This window comes from Dermacentor andersoni, chromosome 1 (genome assembly GCF_023375885.2).
Source record: "Dermacentor andersoni chromosome 1, qqDerAnde1_hic_scaffold, whole genome shotgun sequence".
NCBI lineage: Eukaryota > Metazoa > Arthropoda > Arachnida > Ixodida > Ixodidae > Dermacentor > Dermacentor andersoni.
The window spans coordinates 393,437,634-393,456,379 of record NC_092814.1 but is presented as its reverse complement, the minus strand read 5'-3'; the positions used below and the strand labels follow the sequence as shown (position 1 = coordinate 393,456,379).

Below are 18,746 nucleotides of genomic sequence, written 5' to 3'. Positions count from 1 at the left end.
ACACATGAACCTTTTATTTTTACTGCACATTGATGTGTCTGCCGATTTAATCTGTTAAAATGGAACTGTAATCTGTAAAGTGGTCTATACCTAACTTCTCAGGTCTAAGCGCAGAAATTCGCGAACCGCAGCATTTTTGGGCTTTTATAAAAGGTGCTCAATACATGGGCTCTTTAAACCACGACCACTATGATTGTGTCGTAAGATTTCCTTGTTCCGGGACATTAGCCATGGAGGTCACGTATTATAGAACAGAAGAAAGCACGAAAATAACTAAATGTGGCTATCATTTACGTACTTACGCCAGAAATATTTGCCTGTGACATTAACAGAGAATGAGTTACAGGAACGGCGCAGCTATGGCTGATATTGGACTGCTTTGAACGCGACAGCGTCAAGGAGCTCGTGTCGCAGAAAAGTCGATGTCGTCGAAAGCAATTCATAAATAAAAACAACTTGCAAGGTGGGTTGGGTGGGAATCGAACTAGGGTCTCCGGAGTGTGAGACGGAGACGCTACCAGTCAGCCATGAGTTCGATGGTTCAAAGCGGGACAAAAGCGCCTCTAGTGAATGCGGTGTTGCCGTAAAAACGTGCCGTAGAAAGTTATACTGCGGTGTATATCGGTAATTATGACCATGTAAATTACTGAAGTCGCAGTTAAACGAGTTGCGAAGTACGTTTCCTGTACATTTCTTCTGCGCTTGGCGCAGACGCAGAGCCATCTTGCAGCAAACACAGAAGCCCCCTCCTCGCAATGTACGGCGCTGCCCCGACAGGTGGCGCGCCACTCGCCCGCTTATCCCCTTCGTCTCGTTTGAGCGAATTGGGGTCGTGCGGGGACCGGTGCGAGGATGCCCCAAAATTGTGCTGTGGACTTAGAATTGTTGTATGTGAAAACTATGTCTTTGTGTGATTCAAGAGCATGCCGAGCGAATGAGTTGGCGGTGCGAACGGGGTGTGATAACGGTATCGAGTTCCGCTCTTGAAGGCGAAGCTTAAGCGTCGTCCAATTTTTTTTCTATGCCTGTCTGTGGGAGTGTTTTTCCCATCTTTTGTGGAGTTACCCTAATGTTGGTTCTATGGCATGGGGGAACATTGCGCTGCAAAGCAGTGATACCCGCCGTGGTGGCGTACTGGCTTTGTCGTTGCATTGGTAAGCCCGAGCTCGCGGAATCGAATCCCTGCCGCGGTGGCCGCATTTCGATGGGGGCTAAATGCAAGAAGCGCCTATGTACCTTGCATTGGCCACACATTAACCCCCCCCCCCCCTCAGATGGTGAGAATAATCCGGAGTTTCCCACTATGGCGCGCCTTATAATCATAGCGATGTTTTGGCACGTAAAATGCCAAGTATTTTCTTAAAGCAATAATTTTGGGGCAAGCAATGGAGGAACCGAGACACTGGAGCCACTGGAAGCCGAGTTCATACAGTCTGCGCTTCATGTGTACCTCATTTCTTTACGTCCGGAGTATTTCTTCGCAGTATTGCGCATTCGCTTATCGAACACAATATCAGCGGTAATGAACATGTGCGCGGTGAAAGTACGTTTACAAACGAGCGCGCAGTTAAATAAAATAAGTGTCAGGATAACGCTTTCAGTCTTTTTATTGCGATAGCAATTAAACGGCCTCCTTAGCACGTTTTCGCCGTCGCCGTGGTCACCTCCGTGACTTCATGCGGTATGAACGGCACACGCGTGGACCTCGAACTGAATATTGGAATTCCTGTAGAGATGCGAAGGAGTCTACCTGCAGAAACGACGTGGGCGCACCACCACGCTCTACTCCATTGCCTGTGCCGGAGCAAAGGCAGCGTTCTGGCTTCCGCTGCTTACATGAGCGCGTACACATTAGAGAGTTATAGCTCAGCGAGCCACTACATTTCGTTGTCTACGCATGCTTCATGTGTTCTTCTGCCGCATGTTCACATTCCTGTAAAGATGCCTTTATTTATTTATTTATTTGCCTTTTTTTCAAAGAAATGGTTGACGTTCTTCACTGTTTTGCGGCAGTTTAGCTTTTAATCCTTGTATAACAATGATCACTACTACATAACCATGCTCAAGCTAATTTACCTACTAGTTCTAGGATCATATATATATGCATGTACATTGTACTCGGACTGCCTGTAACTAGGAGGAGTATTTAGTAGGCGTCCACCTAGTGGACGGTCTATTTCGGCTTCCACTGATTAGCTGGAGCTAACCATGGAAAAGAAGCTGCCTGTGGGCTGCTGTTTCTTTCTCGCTGGTACCTCAGACCAACCAATCAGCACTCTAGCAGCCGACATAAAAGACATGTCGACTCGGTGGACATTCCCAGAATATTCCCCACCTCCCCTCCTTGAGATCTTGTGCGTGTGCTTGTGTTTCGAAGCTGCCTCAGTAGTACTGCGTAGTTCACACTACACAGTACTGAAAGGCTTTTCTACGTGCCCGTCACCTAAAAAGAAAACATTCGTTCCCCTAGCCATGGCTCTAAATAATGTGTCTTCTACTCACATTACCGAAGATTTAAAAAAAGAATAATATAATAAACATTAAGCTCTTTGGATATGATGCGCCACGCGCTTTGTGAGAACGGTGGTGTGAACGATGTCAACGTCAATACAACGACTGTTTGTGCCATGATGCGGGGCCTGTTGTATAGCCAGCCATAAGCAGCCAACATAAGATGCGCATACTAAAGCACGCCTCTCGAAAGCTGCGGTTCTCTGAAACTTATGCTATGAATCATGCATAAGCTATTTAACTTTTCTTTGTTTTTTTCAGATAATTTCGCTCGTCTGCCTGGCCTTTTCTATACAAATGATAGGTTTTTGTAGTGGTTATGTCTGAGAAAAGACAAAAAATGCAAGCACGAAAATGGATTACTGGTGTTGGAAGAGTAGAAGAAGTTTGGAAAATGTTATTGTTATTTCCCAAGACATGACAGAGCAGGTCAGGAAGTGCGAGAGCACTGACACGAAGACGAGCTCTGACATACGCGGGTCGTTCTGGGGGCAGCTCTTCGTCGCCGTCACCTCCGCCTTCGTTCGGAAGCAACACAACTAGGAACAAATCGTCATCCGGTGGATGATGCCTGGAATTGCGCAAACAACAGAGCACACAGAGTCAACTTACTGTGGAGGCGAAATGGGAACGAAGGGTTGGGTTGGGGGAGGCAAAGGCAGCCTGGAAGGAAACGAGTGGCAGTCACTGGGAGGGCCACACCAATTCTCTCGGGCACATCGGTGTTTCTTCCAGTTCGCATTGACGAGCACACTTAGTTTGCCATAAAGAAATGGCAAAAGAGCAATGTCAAGGTGGACTAGAAAATCACGTTTCTGCACTACAATAAGGCTTACCGGAAGAAACCAGAGAGACAGGCTTAAGTACCTGTGCTACCTGATTGGGACGCTGTCTTGCTCATACAGCATTTATTCGGAGCTACGGATAGGTTATCGATAAAGAAGGATTACATTGCATTCTAAATGACCAAAATACTGAAGCCTAAGAAGTCGAGAACTTCTCTTGAAAACTGACAAAAATGCGAAAAGATACTTTGAATTTGTACAAAACAATTAGTGGTCACAAAAATAAATAGTAATCAGCAGTTGTCCCCACTGTCGTCCCACTCCTCTCGCGCCGCTAAAAAAAGAAGAAAAAAAAAGTATCCGCCTTGGAGCCAACCTTCTAACAAAATGCATGAAGTCAAAGATAAGTCTATGACAAGTCTCTAACGAAGACTAAACGACTCAGTTTTTTTAGAGCTACATAGTTGGTTGAACTCGGACACGATTTAGCCTCCGCAATCGACAAGAAACATATAATTGACATGGTAACTTATGACTGAAGAAAATCTTTCGCTTTTCTTGCTCACGATGTTCTAATTTTTAAATTACAAGGATATAAATGGATTACAAAGTTATCGAGCCGATAGCTGTTTGTGTTCACTCCGGACAAATGTGAGTAGTGTTTTAGGAAATTGATTTCGTTTACGTTTTGTTTCATGAATAGTACTCTCCCGCTGTAATGGCTGAAATGACGAAGCAAGTGCTAAATAAATAAAGTCCCCTTTCCGAAACGTTCGCTCCAAATTGATGCCACCCTTGTAGATCAACTCCTAATGATTTGAAATCTTTCATATGAATGTATGGGCGTTGCAGCTGGGGCAGAAAATTCACGAAGGATAACAGCGCCATTTATATTCTCCACTAATAACCAGTCTTTCTTTCTACGTGAATGAGTACTCGAAGGATAGTTGACCAAATTATGCTAACTTAGTGATGGTCTTTAGTGTCTCTTTATAGAACATGAACTGATCCAGAGGATCACTATGTTTCGTTTTCTGATTTACAAGAAGCATTGTGTAGCTAGCTCATATTGAAAGAACTGAAAAATATATACATGAAGACCTGCCAGGCGCAATATCATTTCAGAAATACGATTGTAAAGGACGCATTTAGGTTCAGTATACAGTCAATATTTGGAGGAAGGCAAATTGTTTCGACATGAAATACAAGTAATGTTTTATCAAGGCAGAAAGAGATGTTTGGTTGATATGTTTCAAGAGAAAATCCATTTTTGTTTGCCTTACTGTTATGACATTTACTATTCAGCTTTTCAACCTGTTCAAAACGATCGATGTGAGCAGGAACTTGCATGTCGACGGTTATGCTTCCAGCCCGCTATAGCAAACACAGCATTTGGAGCATTTTTATGCACACCGTTTTAAGGAAGTCGAGAAGAGGAAATACATGTTTCAGCCCAAAGAAGTTTTATACGGGAAATAAAGGACTAATCGCTCGACCTTGGCTCAAACGCACTGAAAGAGGTATCGTCAAACATTACTCTCATCGTCTATGAGACAGCTTCAGCTGATCCACGCTCTGCTCACAGTTCGCGCACTGCGTGGAACTGCATTATTTCCAGGATTGTTATCTCCTGGAGTGGCGAGCAGGCACTGCGAAACGAAGTTGAGGTACTTCCACGCTGCGCTCACCGCTCTGTATTGCAGCGCTGTTCTCATCTACGTTGCCGGCATGAGTGCCTGTGCGCACGCGCACTAGAGTTCGCAGGGAGCGAGGGCGTTTGTAAAATGTTGGGATGCACCGCTTTGAGCCGACCACTAAGGATGAACTAAAAGTGCGTATCATTCTTTGGGGGGTCACGCTGCGGTGTAATTTAGTTAAGTGCACCCTAGAAGTTTATGTTGCAACAACCAACTCTTAACCGCATACCCTAAGTTAACTGATACTTGGCAAGGACTTCATTATCGTCGTAGAAAATATGATATTGTGTCAAATTTAATGTTTTTGTAAATGCGTAAATTGATTCAGAAGACGATGAACTTGCATAAATTAACTGAGCCTGTTGTCGTACATCGAAACATTTTGAAGGACAAACTCGACAGTGATTGCGGTACAAAGAGCAACAGCCGCATTCCTGCAACTGCAATGTTCTTGTTTTCTTATGTTCATGTGGGCATGGCTGCCATGCAATGTAAAATTAATATTGTGATGTAATTACGAAAACCTTGTGATATAATGCACGATGTTACCATAGGGGCCCTGTTAGAGATATATGCCGCTTTATAAGTGATGTAACATCAGGGAGTTGCAGTATGCTGAGCATGCGCGTGAATAGTTGAGCTGAAGCACCTCTTGGCTAATTGTTAAAAAAAAAAAATTGCGAGTACGCTACAAGCCAAGTGCACCCACCCCCCTCCTCCCCCAAGTGACTCATAAATCCTGCTTTACAGGTGATTCCACAGGGAAGTGGCAGCTGCATGCGCTCTCTTTGCTTTCATAGGGAAGAGCACTTACGGAACAGTACCTATACGGGCATGACACAGAAATAATGACATGAAAAGTAACAATTGGAATGCTCACTCTTCCGGTGAGCCACCAGGAGGCCTGTATTCTGGTGGAGGTCTTCTCGGTGGAGCAGGAGGGCCAGCAGGTCTAGGACCTTGGGGAGGAGGCTGGTAAGGTGGACTAGGCCTTGGGGGCAAAGGCCTTGGCGCCGGAGGTGGTGGTAGAGGCCGAGGTATTGTCGGGGGTGGTCTCGGAACTGGAGGAGGGGGCGGCGGTGGTCTAGGCGCTTGTGGCGCCTGCGGAGGCGTGTACGCTGGCGGCGGCCTAGAAACGGGAGGGGGTGCCGGCCTTGGAGGCGGTGGTGGCGGTGGTGGCGGTCTCGGTGCAAGGGGGGGCGGTGCCGGCCTCGGAGCAGCTGGGGGCGGCGTATACGATGGTGGGGGTCTCGGCAGAGGTCGCGGACGTGGTGCCGGTGTCGGTAAAGCAGCAGCAGGAGGTGGGGGTGGCGGATATGAGGGCGGTGGTGCATGAGCCGGTATCACAGACGGCACATACACAGTCGATGGTATATAGACCGCCGGTGGCTGGTACACGACTTGTCCAGGTCCAAATCCAGGCGTCGGAGAGGGGCCTGGTCTTGGAACGGGTCTCGGAACTGGACGAGGGGCAGGGCCAGGCGCGGGACCCGGGGCGGGTCCGGGCACGTAAGCCGGCGGTGGTCGGCGCGGTGGTTGAGGCCTCGGCACGGGTCGAGATGGGGGGGGTTGGGGTCTAAGAGCAGGGGGTGGTGGTCGCGGCTGGGGTCTGGAGGGCACTGGCCTAGGCGCAGGTGCAGGATAAGAGGGCGGAGGTGGTCGTGGTGCAGGCGGTCTTGGAACAGGAGGCGCTGGCCTTAGAGGAGGAGCGGGCACTGGGGCTGGTGGCTGATATGATGGAGGTGGCCTTCTAGGAGGCGGCCTTGGTGCTGGTGGTGGTGGGGGTGGAGGCCGTGCTGCAGGAGGGGGGGGTCGATAAGGTGGAGGTGGCGGCCTTGGAGCAGGAGGGGGTGGTGGTGGTCTCGGAACTGGAGGTGGCGGCTGGTACGATGGTGGTGGTCTAACTGGAGGCCTTGGGGCCGGAGGAGGAGGTGGCGGCCTTGGAGCAGGAGGGGGTGGTGGTGTCGGAACCGGAGGTGGCGGCTGGTACGACGGTGGTGGTCTAGCTGGAGGCCTTGGGGCCGGAGGAGGAGGTGGCGGCCTTGGAGCAGGAGGGGGTGGTGGTGGTCTCGGAACCGGAGGTGGCGGCTGGTACGATGGTGGTGGTCTAGCTGGAGGCCTTGGGGCCGGAGGAGGAGGTGGCGGCCTTGGAGCAGGAGGGGGTGGTGGTGGTCTCGGGGCCGGAGGGGGTGGCAGGTACGATGGTGGTGGTCTAGCTGGAGGCCTTGGAGCTGGAGGAGGAGGTCGTGGCCTTGGCGCAGGAGGGGGTGGCGGTGGTCTCGAAACTGGAGGTGGCGGCTGGTACACCGGTGGGGGAGGTTGGTATTGTGGTGGTGAGGGTTGGTATTGCGGTGGTGCAGGCGCGGGTGGTTTCGGCAGGGGAGCCGGTGGAGGCTGAACGGGTGGCCTGCGTGGTGGCGGGGGAGGGGGCGGCCTCCTGAAAAAATGGTGACAATAGTTCAGAGCCCACATTCACAAAAGCGTCGTTACGCTAGTATTGATCTAAAAGCAGGTGGCAGCCAATACTGATGTCCCGCATATTATTAGCAAAGGCCGCCAACCAGCAGTTGTCACTAACCAAAGCTTCGGGAAGTCATGTGAATCAGAGGTAACAAAACAAGTGGTGTTGGAAGTATGAAATATTATTCGTCAGTCATTTTTACTGGATCACAACAGCCGGGGTGTAGATGAAGCATGCAAATACTTTTGTCTGCGGATAGAAGACTTAATAGAAAATGCAGGGACATTATTCGTTGTTCCAAAGGCGGGATGTTTATAAGGGCAATGGTTTGGAAATAAGGGGTTTTACGATTGCTTGCCTATTCGAGGAAGTGCAAGCATACAGAATGACTAAATAAACAAAAAAGAACTATCATGTACTGTACTTGAAAGGACCGCGCCGTATTCTGAGTCTTACGGCTTGAAAAAGACGGGAGGAGGCGGCATTGGTCGTTTATTAGGAGGCGGATAAACCGGGTGTGGCCTTCTTAGCGGAGGTAGCCTGAAAAAAAAATGATGGTGGGGCGAGAAAAGCAAAAAGAATTTCTTTAGGAGAGCATACAAGTCTCTACGTGGTAAAAAACAGCTGCGATTTAATGGTTAATGCAGAGAAATGCGTCAGCATTATGTCGCACCACTTTGAGGTCGCTGATTTAAAGTTTACACCACGTTCACCACATCGCAAAGGGTAGTTGAGTGACTCACTCTACACACGTCCTGCCTCTTCGAGGAGCGAAGGGTGACTGACAGTGGTTCGGAGCTGACCAGCGTAAGTTGGAATATGCACAGGATGTCCCAGCTTGCATGCATCACGTTTCTAAATAAAAGACAATGCATTCTACGCGACAATAATGCCCTCAAACAAACTCCACAGGAGTTAGTGAGTGCACTCTGTCCACGAGGCATCAGCAACCGCATGTCGGCACTCTTTCCTCACCAACACCGAGGTGCCGCGCAGCCGCCACATCAAGCCCCTCGACTGTAGCTGAAATGGACGGCGCTGCTCTTTGATGCGGATCGACAGTTAGCCACACGATGTTTTTCATTGTTCGCCGGCTTTCTTTGTCAGCCAGTAAAAAACAGACTGGCCAAAAATACCTGGCTTTAGGTTTCTTTCAACTTCGTGCCAGTTCTTCATTGACAAGATGATATTCAGGGCAGAAATTAAAAAGTTAGCTAGTTGCAAATAATTTTTTAATGAATTGGCATCGACAAAACTTTATTGGCGGTTGCCTTACTCTTCTGAGAACAATACGCACTTGGTTATCTTGGCGTCTCTTTTTAAAAAACGCCATGCAGCATAGCTGGAACACCCACTCTGTATATATGTATATATCAGCATTACGCATACGCGCTCTCCCATCAACTCTATGCAGTGCGTGTGACTGGCTTATCACACACAGAATTATTTCCACTTTGACACTCATAATGCTAGCGCAATAATGAAAACGCAACAGCGCTCACATTAACTATTTTGTAAACCACGCTAGTTCATGCTTTGCGCGCGATTGACAGGGTGGAAAGCTATTTTGGCTGTGCTCAACATCCACTGGCCTAGCAATACATTTCCTGGTGCAGTATCTATGTTTTCCTAAATTCCCAGACAGGTTTCATGTACTGTACAATTTATTATGGATATGTTATCAATGCTTGCAGGGAAGTTATTGTGAAACGTGTTGTTATTTATCTTATTTCAATCTTCTTTCATTTCAATACATTTTGGGTGTCATGGTATGAAAGGCTAACATTACTGAAACACCAGTAGGTGCACTAAACGACGTAGCCATCCAATGACGCACTATGAGAAGTATAAATGAAGCGGTCTTAGGCATTGCCTTGTAAATGTCGTCAGGTTCTTGTCATTTGCAGAACCACCCAAGTTTTGTACGGTAATGCAATATATGTGTGTACGGAAAATAGGCTCGCAGAGAAATTACAAGCGCTGTACTTGTGTCCTGAGAAAGAATGTAAGCGTATTCTGGAAAATTGGTAGGGAATAATGCAAAGAATTTGTTCACCGTGGATGATTCTCCCCACCAATAATAACCGTCGATTAAACTGTGGTACGCGCAGTGATATAAAAAAAAATGTCTTGTTGCGTTTTGTTAATCTGTAACAACTGTTCCGTACTTCTTTCTATTATTGCTTTGCTACTTTGAAGCTATTTGAGACCCTTTGTTGGACTTGGGCTTACATCTAAGCCAGAGCTTAGGTAGTGCGCAATTTCGTTATTCCAAATGCACTGGGTATGCATACAGCCTCAGTTCTCACGTGGTATGCACAAGACGATTTCTCGCGAATTTCACTCTCAATATGAAGAGTCATAGCACGTTACAGGGAAAATCAATTTGCCCAGATTTCAGCTTTCTCGCAGTTAATTTGATCTGTATTCCAACAGGAACTGCGTAAATTATGTAATTTTGCACCATTAGAGGGACTGTTACACCTTTAGAGGTAGGCATTTCAACGTGGTAAATATAAAGGAAAGAAATGCGTTATATTTCGCTAGGACACAAGTGGCAATTCTGGAGGAATGTCGTCAGCGGCGGTCGTATAGCAAGCAAATCAAAATTGAAAAGTTATGGAAATAACATAAAGTAACACAGAAATTTGATTATCTCTATTTCAAACGCTCAGAATGTCCAAAAACAAGAAAGGGGCTGACAGATGGAATAGCACACTGTGGTATAAAGTTTGTAAACAGGGATGAAGTGCCTCAGACAGGCTTTCTCAGACAGCCTCAGACAGCCTGTCTGAGGCACTTCATCCCTGTTTACAAACTTTATACCACAAACGCTCAGAATGTAATCTGACATCGCAATATCAAAGTATTGGTATTATTTGTAGCCAATACGCGACACCGCTTTCGCCGAAAGCGGTGTCGCGAACAGCATTCGGTATGTGAGCCCTTCCGACGAAAAAATAAGAACGGCTACGTATGAGCGAAACGCTGCTTGCTGAGACTGAGACTTCGTTTGAATACTCTCCGTAAACGGCTAAATTGACAGCAAAGCGGACAGGAGCCATCTTGAGCCGTGCTCCAACTCTGACGAAGCCGACTTTGCTAAGACAGCTTTGCTAAGACTGCAACAATGCGCACAACTATGCAAAGTACTTAGTTGTCCGAATAGCGCCTGAGCAACCTGCCTGGAAGGTTGGCCGAAGGCTGTGTGTCCCACTTTTACCCAGCGTTGAAGACAGCTAAGAAGCCAGCCTTTAGCTATTGGAACTGCGGCTTTCTACGACGTCACATCGAAAAAAAAAAAGACTAAGAAAAATAAATATTAACGCTACATGTTAAGCGTTGCGCTGTGACCCCCCCTCCGCCCCCCACCGCAAAATAAATAAAAACAAAGACTCAGTGTGATTTAAGTGCGAAATACAGCCCAAACACGTATTCGTGTGTGCAGGCGAACGTTTTTGCTGATTTACTAGGCATGCTGCTCAGTCGCCATATTGTTTCGACAGCAAAGTTTTTATTTGGATGCTGTCCTCGTGAAGCTCTGCCGATATTTTCAGAATTGGAGCTTGACTGACGATGGCGGCTCAGCTATCATTTCGCCTTCTTCGGCAAGCAGTGGAACTGAGCATGGTGCTCTGTCATATTGATCCACGCGATCCTCTATGCGAATGCACTTACGGCTCTGGTGTTGGCGGACGTGGCAGTGGAGACGGGTACGATGGCGGTGCCTGAGGTGCAGGTAGCGCTGGGGGATAGGCCGCTGGCGGCCTGGGAAGGGAGTGGTGCGTTTTACATTTATTTACAGTGCAGGGGCTGGCAAAAGACATATGAGCACAGACATCACAAACACCATTAAGTTTCACGCTGTGCGTTGACGGAAATGTGGACTCTACAGTGAAAAACAACAGGGTATCGAACAATGAGCGCTGTGCTTGAAAGTGACAGCAGAAAAGCAGGAGCACAATCATTCGTAAAGAGAACGAAACTTCTCCGATAGCATGTAAGGATTGTGATAATGACAACGAGAGAATGTTATCTTGGACATGGTTCAGCAACAGGCGCGAAAAATTGTGCGTGCTCTGTTTTTGCGACAGCAATGATACCACGACGCGCGTTCGCCCCGCCACCGCAGTCTCCCTCTGCTCGAATGGACGGTGCATGCGCGGGGTCAATTATGGCACGGCCGGACTCGACTCTCCTCCGCGAGTGAGTCGAGTCCGGCCGTGATTATGGAAGGTCGTTCGGCTACAAAAGCGGGCGCAGCGTCACGCTCAACTGGTTCTGTGGGCGCTGACATTCCTCCCAAGGAGATTTGCGCACACCGTAGTACACTAGTTTGAGCGGGCTGCTAAGTCCAGCTCTCATCAGATAGTTTTAGCAGACTGTTTCCTACGCCCCGCTCGGCTATCCCAGCGAGTGGGCGGTGCCAGTGCGCATGCACCAAACGCTAAGCCGCGAGCGCGGACAGGCGCCTCCGTTTCACTAGAGAGCTTTAAGGCCTGGGGTACATGCAGCGAAGTTTTACGACGAACCTCGCGCGCTGCGAAAGGTTCGCGCCACATGCACGAGCGAAAAGGAGCGCACGCCGCGTCGCTGTGCCCTCGGCATTGCGTGCCTACCGACCAGATTGTTGGCATCACTTATTGCTTCGTTATGTGTAAGTAACTTTCAACTGGCGTCTGTCCGCGTACTTTCCATTGCAATCGTCAGCTCTGAGTCGGCAGCCGAAAAGTGCTGCCACCCGTGTAGCCCGGGTAGTGCTGCCGATTCCATAAGCTATATCGAATGAATGTAATTAGTTATATAAAGGTGTCACTGCTCAAAAGAATAAAAGATAATACCGCGAGATTCGAACCCAATTATTCCACACACGAGCAGGATACTCTGCAGTAAAAAATCACGACATTATGGCAGCATCATAGCAGAGAGTTTGCCACGCTGTCAGACACGTTCAATAATCTTGGTAGCACTGTGCCCAATTTTCGTTTATGATCTGTTTTCCTTCTCATTTAAGCGAATTATGCGCAGAAGTCGCATCCATAACCGGAACATGTGGTTGCTGCTAAAAGCGCTTTGCTTTGCAAACATTTGAGAGTACTGACAATGCAATTAAACGAGAAGCATGACATCATACATCGAACGAATGCCTCTTCGAGACGCAACTGCATGATGCCTGTTGGCTGACTAGCGTTCGAGCTGCATATAAGGTAACGTGACCGCGTCGGTCTTTTAGATTTCTTTATCTTTATTTCATTCAAAGTTAGTTGCATTGATCAGTAACGAGGTCACACTTTGTCATCGACGCGGCACTATACGACATGCGGCGGCATAAACACCACATGATCACGGTGTCATCGTGCAAACTTGTCCGCCCTCAGATACGAAATGCCCCTCTTTCAAGCACTGTAAGATTCTTGAAATCGCGAGACCACGTGGTCGCTGGTGGCATGTTGTTAGCTTCGTCTTACGCTTCTTCATTCTTACTGCTTACGCACGTTATTGTGACGCCGTAGAGGCAAGGCCCACCTATAAAGGTATATACATAGAAGTATACCGCGCTCTAACAATTTCCCTCGCGGACAATGTGCAAGAAAGTGTCGCTTTTAGGTCGCGTTGATGCAACAAAAGGCGCCTGCAGCGTTTCATAAATGCGGGGCGATTTCGTTCACCTCTTGATATGGCATTCAATTTCTTCGCGTAAGAGAGTTATAAGCAGTGAGACCCTGGACCTTGCTTCGTCTTCTTCCCTGTCACAACCACTTCCGATTTGTCCTTTTTTTTTCTCGAAGAGAGTTGTGGCTCGTGGACATTTAGCTCGCTTTGTGATGTCCACAATTATAAGAGATGTGGGACCTACGGGCGCCTTGGAGGAGGTGGTCGAGAGGGTGGTCCCTCAAAGGGTGGGTAGTCGGGGCTTTCGTCCGGAGGTAGGTACGCTACAGGGGGTCGTTGGACTCGGGATGGAGGCCTGGGTGAGAGGGGGACAGCAGCGCGTCAAATGCCGTGGCCCAAAGCCGTGCTCAAGTGACAAGCACTGCGATCGGGCTACGAATCTACAGACAGTGAAAGACTAACGGGAAAACAAGAAACCGATGATGAGCACAAGGATACAACTGATAAAAGAATGAACACGCGTCTATTATGAAAAAAAAAATAGAAAAAAGTAAAGCACCCTGTTGCCACTCCCAAATAAACAAATCTTTCTGTGAGCGAGATAGAAACCGCATTTTCACGGACTGCGTTTGCACCATGCGCTTTTTGCTGCCTCTACATTGGAACAGCTTCTCGTGCAAACAGCACCGTTATAAAAAAATTCTCAGCGCCCACTTTCGTGGCAGTGCACCCGTGTCTTCATGCTCCTTCAGGCGCTTATTCACACAGCGTTTGATTTGGCCATCGTATGCACACGATTTCTACGACTGAATTTTGAGCGCAGATGATGTTGCTCTGACCTATATAAGGTGCTGGTGGTGAAAACTTTATTAAGTCGTTTGAGCGTTACGCGGTTACATCGTAGGAATGGGTTGGCTCTTGGCTGCGCGTAGTGGCTGTAACCTGGTGCTTCTCAGCGATTGCTAAAGCCAAATCTCTTAGCTGTTATTGCAAAGCAGGATCAGAGCTGGACACTGCAGCCTCCCATCGCTCGAGATCAGTGAGTTTCCAATCGCCAGGTGGTTGGAGCTTAGAGCATAAGTACAGAATGTGATGAAAATCGGCTTTCCCTTGTCTACCCCGCTATATTGCGTTCCCTGCAGTTAAAACACGTTGGCGGGCTAGTTGGTTAGAATCCATGATATAGTGTATAAGCGCGACTAAACGAGGACGTAGCAAGAAACAGACACACAGAGCGAAACGCTGTCTCTGTGTATCTGTTTTTTGCTACGTCCTCGTTCAGTCGCGCTTATGCTCCCAGCAGTAAGGGCTTAAAGCACAAGTGTTTGCCTCGTAACAGACGCACCTTTAACTTCGAACTCTTCATTAAATACGTTGTATTGTGGGAACTTGAACAATTCCATCCTTTGCCGCTGAATTTCACGCAACACTTGTGTGAGGCAGAGATAGTACTAATACTTCAGTTATACCTATCCTATGCCACTTATTCCATCCTTGCAGGATCACCGCAATTGATTCATCTGACAAGAAATGCGATGGCACTCGGAGCTGCCAGTTTGTTGGCACCGGCAGCGTTGCAGGACCAGCGTGTCACGCAGGTGGCTACGAGCGGCTTCAATAACGCAGCTTGTGCTGATTTTTCAAACCCCAGGTGACCTACAGTTGGGGATTTGTATTTAGGAAAAATGGAAAATTGGCCGAGCTGCAATAAGTTGTCCATTTTGAACTGTGATGCTTAGAAGATCGTTTCTAAGAGTGCTCATTGTTGGCGTGGCGTTCTAGACGACATAACTGCACTCTGGCGCAGGCACTGTGATTCACATTACTGACGTCAACTCGGCTCGAAAATTGTGGACCTGTACGCCTGTAGCAGGTGTCGTGAACGTTGTCGGCGAAAACCTATTCTGCCCTCTCCCGAAGGCGATGAGGACCCTTTTCCAGCTCATCTTTATAATTGGACACTTTGAAGCAGTGCTGGTCACATAAAATGAATCCTCACGCGCTGCGCTCTAGAGGACAAAGCAGAAGAGCTCTTACGGCGACGGCCTTCGAGAGGGAGGAGGAGGAATGGGCCGCGGCGGAGGCGGAGGGGGAGGCCTAGCAGGTGGCGGAGGTGGCCTGGATACTGTGGGTGGTGGCCGTGTGGGCGGAGGAACGGGTCTCAGGGAAGGAGGCGGTGGATATGCCGGAGGCAAGCCGGACACCGGTGGCCTCGGCACCGGCGGTGGGGGCAGAGGCCGCTGCCCAGGCCTCGAAGGAGGGAATGGTGGCTGATAAGCCGGAGGCGGTCTTGCCGCAGGAGGTGGCCCCGGGGCTGGCGTGGAAGGAGGGGGTCTCGGGAACGCAGGTGCTTGGCTGCGATGCAGTGGGAAAACAAGTTCCCAGTTAATGGCGCGGTTCGAGGCTATCGTAAGCAAGGACAGCGAGGCTCCGTAGTGTAAAACATAGCCAGCGTGTTGGAAGCAAAATGTTGGAAGCAAAAGTGACATAAAGCGTCACCACTGGTCTATTTGCTTCGTCCCTGTCGTCTGACCCGCCATGGAAAGCGCGAAACAGCAATGCTCCGAAATGCCAGCAGATTTGCAAGCCTCTGATAATTGCGCGTGTGCCTTCAAGCTGAAAAGCGAGCTAGTTGAAACGTAATTGTGGAATTTATAAGCCCAAACACCGCCAAGAAGTGCCAGGTCAAAAAAGGGCGAGCGCTGCTGCTTAGATATCCTTTCTTGCCCCGTTTTCCTCTGTTTTGGCACTGCTTTGTACCCCGTCTATAAAGTCGATTGTGTATCAAATCTGTTCACTTTAATTACGTCAGTTTAGATATGTTCCCATGCACCGAGTGTTTTGTAGCTGGCGCCCACGGGATTCACATTCCGACACTAAAATCTGCCTGACATTATGCTTAAAGGGCCGCTTACCAGGTCTGCCCATTTTGAGCTGACAAGTGCAGACCATATGCGTGATACCGATGGTGTCTGCAAAGTATTACATCGCTACGCGCCGCGCAAACATCTGAAATCTCCATCCGAACGCTGTTTCCCTCTTCACTCGCGGCCGCCGCGCTCCACGCCGGGCGGTGACGTAATCGTGCCCCTGCGGCTACGTAATCGTGTCTACAGTGTGACATCGCTCGTGGTGACACGTGACTTCGAGAATTATTCAAGACAACACCTGTTATCTGTGCGATCTGTTGCTTGAATTGACGAATTGAAGTTTAGAGAAATAATAAAACACACAAACGAAATGTCTGCGTGTTTTTTGTGTTACTTCGAGCCGAAGCAAGAGAGATGTACTTCCGCTTCGTCTGCATGTTCAGACGGTCGTGCGGTCAGGTGCGCAGGTACCGAAACTATGGCATTTTCTACCGTGTTGCAGCGCGTGATCACGTTCTGCCATTCGCTTGTTCTGCCTCAGTATTCGTGTAGCACTGAATTATACCGCTAGTCTTGTTTCATGGTGCATAGCGCGCAAAATCGTGCGCTGCGCGAACGAGACAACAGCTCGTTCGCGACGCCGTCGGCGGAAGCGCGTAGCGCCGAAAAAAAAACAACCGAGGAGCGAAAAAAAGAATGAAGGCGGGGCCTGTGATGTATGCGTCACGCAATCCTCGAGGTCCGGTATGGGAGAACGTAGGGAAGAAAATTCGCTTGCGTAGGCTAGACGGGGCGAGTGGAGAGAGCGTTATGCTGGGCAGTTGAGCCCGCCTGCCGAAATCAAGGGTTCACGGCACTGAAATATTTCTATCTCTGCTACTAATGAGCCGATCTGAAAAAAAATGTTTTTTGCGGCAGAACGCTCCCTAGAGGACACGCAACAACTCCCAGCGTATAACCAAAATTTGCTATGGGGCCTGGTGAGGGGCCCTTTAAAATTTGAGTGTAAGTTTTTTTAGGTAGACGGCGGGTAATTTATTCTGTTTGCTAAGTGTATCGGAAATCACATAATGAATTTCATTAGAATGAGAAATAAATCACCGCAGACGACACTTGCATACGAGAAGTTAAGCTCTACACTCGACTTTATATAAGCCTGTTGTGGCCTCGGTGCCGCCTTGGCCACGCGAGCTGGCGCTTCGTTCTGAAATTTGGCAGAGGCGCTGTTGCGGTAATGTGGATGAAGTTTCGCGGAAGGGCTACGTTGTCGTGTACCCGGAAGTAGTCAGAAGGAAAGCAATGCAATTTCTCAGAAATATAGCTTCGCAGTAGAAGAAATATTTGTCCTACTCCGGAGATCGAAGCTGATACCAGCGCAGGTTCTGCCGCAGCGTAAGGTTTTGATGTAGGCACGGTACTGTATGATTAGCAAGAACTTGATCTGAGCGAGTTGGTTAATCTGAAAAATATATCGAAGTGAGACGAGAACCACAAATACACATTCTGTCTCATCGCGCTGCTTCGATTTACCTTCGGTTCTCAATAATTTCGTCTAGTTCGCAGCGACGAGACTTTCGGATCTGAGCGCACGTACGTCGCCACGCGTGAACGCCTGATAAGGAGCGCAAAAAGATGAAAGTGGGCTGTCATGTTCGTCATGGTTACTTGACAACGCGGCATGTTACAAATATTATTTATGCATGGAACATTTTATGCGGCATTGACCTAAGGTTGGCTTGTTATTGCTAGAAGCCATGGAAGGTTAGTATTCTTAAGAAATGTTATGCATAATACTCCCCGCACGCAAAGCGGACAGTTTCTTCGTATTGCACTGCACAGTTCGGAGCAAAGCGCAAAGTCCCCCTCTTGTAGTACTAAGTGACTCCCACAAACTTACACCAGGAAAGATTACGCAGGCAAGGTGAACTCACAACAGCAGCGAAGACCTAGCCCGCCTCTTGTTCGGGATGTTCGAATATACGTGGACAACGACGTCCATGTTATAGCGCATCCGATGCACAACGATGCAGCTTGGCAGGAGAAAACAAGTGTGCGTAAGTTTTTTTACGCTCGTGCATGCCTAGTAGCTTGATCACATTCGCGGCTGTTTCTCGTACAGATAAGGTCGCTGGTCCAGAAAAGCCCTCCCTTTGTTTCTCGCATGTGCTGCCCTGAGCAGGTAACGCGTACAGAAAGATGCGTTCCTATTTGAGGCAGGCATTGTATTCGAGTTGTCATTAGGAATCGTTCAGTGTAGGTCAGTGTTCTTTTGCTATTATACTGGTAATCCAAAGAAATCTGAAAATATTAGCCAGCCCACTGTATTTTCGTTCTCTCTTGAAGAGCTTAGTGCAAGCATGACTTTCTCTTGACTGGAACTGTGAATTTCTCAGGATACGTCTGTCCCATTTTTCGTTGCTAAACGCACCCCTGACAAGTAATGTGCATTGCGCCAGCATCAAAACATTCCTCCTATAATGTCTGTTACGTAAACAACGTGCAGTCAACTACCGCACCGACGACAACCACCCTCGAAGCTCTGTACCTGTTTTTATTCACCTACATCACGTTCTCGAAAGGTGTATTGGTGCGATTCACGTGTATTGGCCCGTTTGGTCACAACTTGAACAAGCGCGATATAAAATTATGTTTTGTGTTATTTGACGTTTTAAAATTGATTCTGTAAAAAGACGTACCGATTTTACAAGGAGGCGAGTGTATATGAAGGAAATTGTCTGTTAAAAGCACAGTGGAGCACTTTTTGAACAGAGAGAGAGAGCACACAATCTCGGACTCTCCTGCGGCGCTT

General features: G+C 48.2%; 1 protein-coding gene across 1 annotated transcript; it reads right to left on the bottom strand.

Annotated features, from left to right (window-relative positions):
- Positions 1-2,828: 2,828 nt before the first annotated feature.
- Positions 2,829-17,936, bottom strand: LOC129381780 (uncharacterized). The gene is made up of 5 exons (XM_072284117.1): positions 17,869-17,936; positions 15,354-15,422; positions 5,874-7,430; positions 2,983-3,082; positions 2,829-2,834 (listed from the first exon to the last, which is right to left on the bottom strand). Exons 1-5 carry the CDS (start codon positions 17,934-17,936, stop codon positions 2,829-2,831), a joined length of 1,800 nt encoding a protein of 599 aa, XP_072140218.1.
- Positions 17,937-18,746: the final 810 nt, after the last annotated feature.

Excerpts from the sequence above, each read along its gene's own strand:
- LOC129381780 (XM_072284117.1), bottom strand. The coding sequence starts at position 17,936 with ATGGACGTCGTTGTCCACGTATATTCGAACATCCCGAACAAGAGGCGG. Across the intron at positions 15,423-17,868 it reads GCTAGGTCTTCGCTGCTGTT|CCAAGCACCTGCGTTCCCGA; the intron begins GTGAGTTCACCT and ends ACTGCATCGCAG. Across the intron at positions 3,083-5,873 it reads CCTGGTGGCTCACCGGAAGA|GCATCATCCACCGGATGACG; the intron begins GTGAGCATTCCA and ends GCGCAATTCCAG.